This window comes from Cryptomeria japonica, chromosome 2 (assembly GCF_030272615.1).
Source record: "Cryptomeria japonica chromosome 2, Sugi_1.0, whole genome shotgun sequence".
NCBI classification, from domain to species: Eukaryota; Viridiplantae; Streptophyta; class Pinopsida; order Cupressales; family Cupressaceae; genus Cryptomeria; species Cryptomeria japonica.
This window is the reverse complement of record NC_081406.1, coordinates 598,855,102-598,860,419: the sequence shown is the minus strand read 5'-3', so window position 1 is coordinate 598,860,419 and position 5,318 is coordinate 598,855,102. Positions and strand designations below refer to the sequence as shown.

At 36.9% G+C, this 5,318-nt stretch overlaps 1 protein-coding gene across 1 annotated transcript; it reads right to left on the bottom strand.

Annotated features, from left to right (window-relative positions):
• Positions 1 to 867: 867 nt before the first annotated feature.
• Positions 868 to 2,062, bottom strand: LOC131063016 (late embryogenesis abundant protein 31). The gene is given in 3 exon segments (XM_057996778.2): positions 868 to 1,227; positions 1,320 to 1,417; positions 1,420 to 2,062. Coding segments are annotated over 3 exon segments (753 nt in total). The 5' UTR covers positions 1,898 to 2,062; the 3' UTR covers positions 868 to 1,050.
• Between the last annotated feature and the right edge of the window lie 3,256 nt (positions 2,063 to 5,318).

Below are 5,318 nucleotides of genomic sequence, written 5' to 3'. Positions count from 1 at the left end.
TTTTAAATTTAAACTGTCATTTAATCTTAAATTATTAATTTATGAAACTTATGAAAAAAAATTAAAATTTATTATTTATGAAAATTTGAGTAGAAAGAGATTAAATTATTAATTTATGAAACTCATGAAAAAAAATTAAAATTTATTATTTATGAAAATTTGAGTAGAAAGAGGTTGCGAAGTGACTTTGAAAAAAAGCTCTTTGTAAGATAAATTAAATTCAATAGTTTTAGTTGATAGTTGACACAAACGAAATTTTGAAAATTTTGATTCCATCTCTTAATGGGTTTTTACACTAACTCACTTTCCAAATTTTGCAAGTACTACTTTATTAGAGCCTTCGAAGGAATGGACCAATGTTTATACTCCTCTTTCACTTCTTATTCTTTTATATTTTATATTTAATTGTTTGATTTCAAAAAATTATTTTTTGAATAAAGAAAAACTTAAATAATTTAAAATTATATTATTTTAGAACATCATTCTTATAATTATAATTATTAATACATCGATCAAATTTATTACATAAATTTAATTCCATTATATTATATTTATATTATTTTAGAACATCATTCTTATAATTATATTTATTAATACATCGATCAAATTTATTACATAAATTTTATTCCTAGCTATATTATTTTAAAACATATCATTCTTAAAATTATTATTCCGTATCACATTTCTCTCAGTTTCTCAGTTTAAGTCGGTCGATCTTAAAAGTACTTGTACGCTGTTAGTCTACCAGTCAAAGCACAAACATATACACACAATACATAAGCATAAAATGAAAACATAAACATATACACACAAAATATAATCACAAACATATACACACAAAATATAATCACAAACATATACACAAAATGAAAACACCAAAATGGAGACTAGTTGCGCAAATTTCCTGTCAAAAATACATAAGACTTGCACGGGATTCACAACTAAAAACCGCTTACACCGTGCAGGAGCACTACCAGTTAAAACATAAACATATACACACAAAATGAAAACACAAACATATACACACAAAATATAAACACAGAATGCAGACTAGCGAGCAACATTTAGGCCGCCGCGCTCATTGATTTTGGCGGCGGCCTCCATGGCATCTCCCACGCCACCTGGAAACACTTCTCCACTCAAGCTCTGCCTCGCCTCACTTTCCTTTATCTTCTGCACATCTTCCATTATCACAGCCTTATCAGAAGGAAGATCCTCAGTCGCAATCTGCATTCAAAATCCCGATTTTATTTTATACTCCAATCAAATCTCTCAAAAACATAGAACAAAAATCAAGGTAAATCGTTTTAGTCACTCACAAACAGAACATCAGCCACCGTGGTGCGCTCCTCATAAGGCAGCCGAGGATTAACATTGGCGGCCGACTGAGCAGCCGCCGCAACGCCACCGTTTCCGGGCTGCCCGTAGCCCGCCGCTCCGCCGACTGAATTGCGGCGGCGTCACTTTGTTCGACAGGCTTATCCCACGTCTTCAGCGCCGCCGCCTCCAAAGCCTCACCGATCGTGATGTAGGCGGCGGAGGCAGTTGCATGGGGGGCAGGTGACGGCTGAACATCAGCCGAAACGAGCTGCCCGCCGACATATTCTACCGTTACTTTCCTGCCCGGAACAACGGTCTCCGTCACCGTCATTCCTTCCGCCGCCGCAATTGTATCGTCGTCCTTCGCCACCACGCCCGCCCTCTCGTTTGCCTGCGCCGCCACGCCGCCTTTTTGCGTCTGCCCCAGCGCCCTCGTCTCTGCGCTCTGCATCAGCGCTGCATCGCCTGGTGTGACCGGCTGTTTTGCTAAATCTTCCCTCGCTTTGAACACGTCTCCGTACGTAATGGCTTCCGCTTCATGATCGCCCCTCCTTGCTTGTGCTTGGCCCTCACTCATCTCTATCTTCAATCTTGTTTTTGCTCGCTTTTTTTTGCCTCAGAATTTTTCAATCCCCTGTTTTTCAGATATGTTTGTGGAATTCTGTTCTTCGACGGCGCTGCAGGATTGAAGATAGAGATGAGTGAGGGCCAAGCATGGGAAGGGTCATTCGTGGATTGCATGTGGCTACGTGTTGCATGGATAATGGTGGTGATGGTACGTGGGGTGCAGCATCTACGTACAGTTGTAGAATGGAGGATGGAAAATGAAGAGATTTGGACAGCACTAATGATGGAAGCAGGATAGTCGACAGCACTGGATCCTGCTACGTGTTGCATGGATAATGGTGGTGATGGTACGTGGGGTGCAGCATCTACGTACAGTTGTAGAATGGAGGATGGAAAATGAAGAGATTTGGACAGCACTAATGATGGAAGCAGGATAGTCGACAGGAATAGATCCTGCATTCTCTTTTCTCAATAGATCCTGCATTCTCTTTTCTCAATAGACGATATATTATAAGTAGTAGTGATTTTTTAATGAATAAATGTTGTAATTAGTAAATAATATAAAAAAAAAGAGTGTACATTTATAAATTTCATTTAAGATTAATATTTGAATTTTATATATATGTGTGTGTGCGCGAGCGCGTGCGTGCATGTATTTATGTATATGTATATAGAGAGAGAGTACATTATAAATAATTGTGATTTTTGAATGAATAAATGTTCATGAATGATAGTCATAAAAACATTATGTCGTACATGTTTCAAAAGATATTGAACATTCTCCTCGTCAATCCATTTGATCAATAATATTTTTATGAGCTTCTTTAGTCAGCACTCAACCAATTACAAAAAAAATAAGCATTGTGATGAAAAATTTAATAAGTTGCAATATGAAACATCTTTCATATTGTCCCAATGATAGATCATGTAGCGTGATCCAATATGTTGATGGAGAGATAAAAATGATCACACAATTTAATCTAGAAATTGGCAAATTGTCATTATGGACCATGGAAATTTCATGTCTTTAATTTAACATGAAAAATCGCCAACCAATAATATTTTATGTCAGGAATTAGTGCTTAATATAGGCTAATGATTAATAATTAATAATTAATAATGTGACAAGTGATTATATAATAATCAATTTAGTTGGTTGTGATTAGTTTGTGGTTAATACTTAGTTACTTGTTAGGTAGTTTGAAATCATAAGGCTTTAAAAAAACCATTGCAATGCAGTGATTTGTGTTGTTTATGAATAAAATAATTCACAGTTTTTAGCCTTTGGCTCTATCGTGTCACCATTTCAACATGGTATTAGAGTAAGTTTCAAAAGAGGTCTCTCCAAATTTTCACCCATTCATAGCTTTGTTTGTCAAGTTGATCAAGGAAATGAGATAGTGGATACCACAGTCACAACCCCATTACTTTTTTACACACACTTCCATTTTTTGTAAAGTCAAGTGTTGCAAATAAAGGACTAGTAGATATCACAAGTCTCACATGAAATCAAGACTTTGTAGCATCCATTCTTCTTACATATTTGTTAGTGGTATTAGTAGATACGACAAACCTCATAGCTAACTTGTTGACATCCACCATTCATGTGCATCACCATTCTCTTCCATTGTGTAGATTCTTTCCATAATTTTTCTTCCATTATGTTCATCGTGGGTATGCTTAGACTTAGTTTCCATGGTTTCTATCCATCAAAAACCATTGTGAATGATTTTTGTGATTATATTGGCATTGTTACCCTATATTTATTAGATTTATTTTATAGATCTATATTTGTGATAACACAATGATGAACAGTGAGTACCAAACCAGTATTGAGAGGGGGGGTGAATCAGTACAGGTACAAGAAATTTTCCTGAACCGGTTTGACTGCAAATAGTGAACTTGACTGCCAATCACTAACATCGGTCATAAACCAAAATACTACCGGTTAAGCACAATGAGACTGTGAAAGATATAAACCGAAAACACTTATCTTACCACACAACCTACACCCTCATTTCCACATTATCCTTGTGCATAGACAGGTAATCTATCAACAGGAATATAATAACTTGCTAGATCAACATGATTCACCGCTTGACAGAAAACAACAAAGCATCACATGAAAAAGAAATCACATATGAAACACATATTTTTCACGTGGAAACCCAACTAGGAAAAACCACGGTGGGGATGAATACCCACAATCTATTTTTGAACTCTTTAGAAGTCCGCTCTGTTAGAAGCCTAGTCCAGTTAAAGACTGTTACAACGGGTTATGTTAGGAATCGATCATGTTAGGGATCACCTAGTTAAGGGATGGCTAGAATACCTGGTTAAGGGTTAAACCCTGTTAAGGGTTACCTTGTTAGAGGATTTTATGAACTCAATGGCTTTGAGTCACCCTGTTAAAGGATTTACAACAAGCTAGTTAAAGCTACCCTGTTAAGGGATTTTCCAACTGTTGAAGTGATTAGAGATCAATAGGTATTACAATGATTTGGTAATAGCACTCAATGCCAATGCAGACCCGCTTTAGTTCCTTTCTTATGCATACACACTCTGCAGATATCAACCCTCTTATCTGGTCTGGCAAGAATCGCGTATCTTTGCACTTAGATACACACACAACATTTGCCAACAACTTCAACATGAAACACAACATCGACCTTATAGGAAACAGATAGGTCGATAACATAAACCCTAAACCCTAAACATTTAGGTTGAGCGATTCAGTCGGTTCAATCCTAACCATTGAACACTTTGCATTTGAATACAACGGTCTTGAACAGATCTCAAGACATTCTCCATCGTTCGTTCGTCATCGCTTCTTGGAGGTGATAACCCATCACGTGTTCTCCATCGTTTGTAGAGACTTCACACATTCCCGAGGTAGATAGGATCAATCTCCTTCATGCAAGATCCTTCACGTGCACGAGGCTGATGTGGCAACACGATCTGATCTCCATTACAATGCTAACTCATCACACAATGCCATCGGTTGAATCACACAAGCTCGAAACACTTCAACCAGAAACCCTGAAGCTGAGACTACCAACCGGTAGTCATACCATATTAAACCGCTTCACCTTTAGCACATATACCAGTTCTCATCATTATACCAGTTCACTTTGCCAGTTTCTTAACTTCAATAATCCTGTTCACTCTTCATCATGTTACCGGTTGACTCTTCAGCATATTACCGGTTCTCTTTCAGCATATTACCGGTTCTATCTTGAGTATATTACCGGTTCATTCTTTCAGCATATTGACATCAATGACAACACAATATCATCATGTCAACAGATTCTGCACATATGCCAACAATTTGTATCTAGAAGTATTAAGTAGAAGGTTATTCTAATTGTGTTATGTTGGCAAAATAATTGGATTATCATTCCTCCATAACAAGATCATTTGCAGACGTCAAT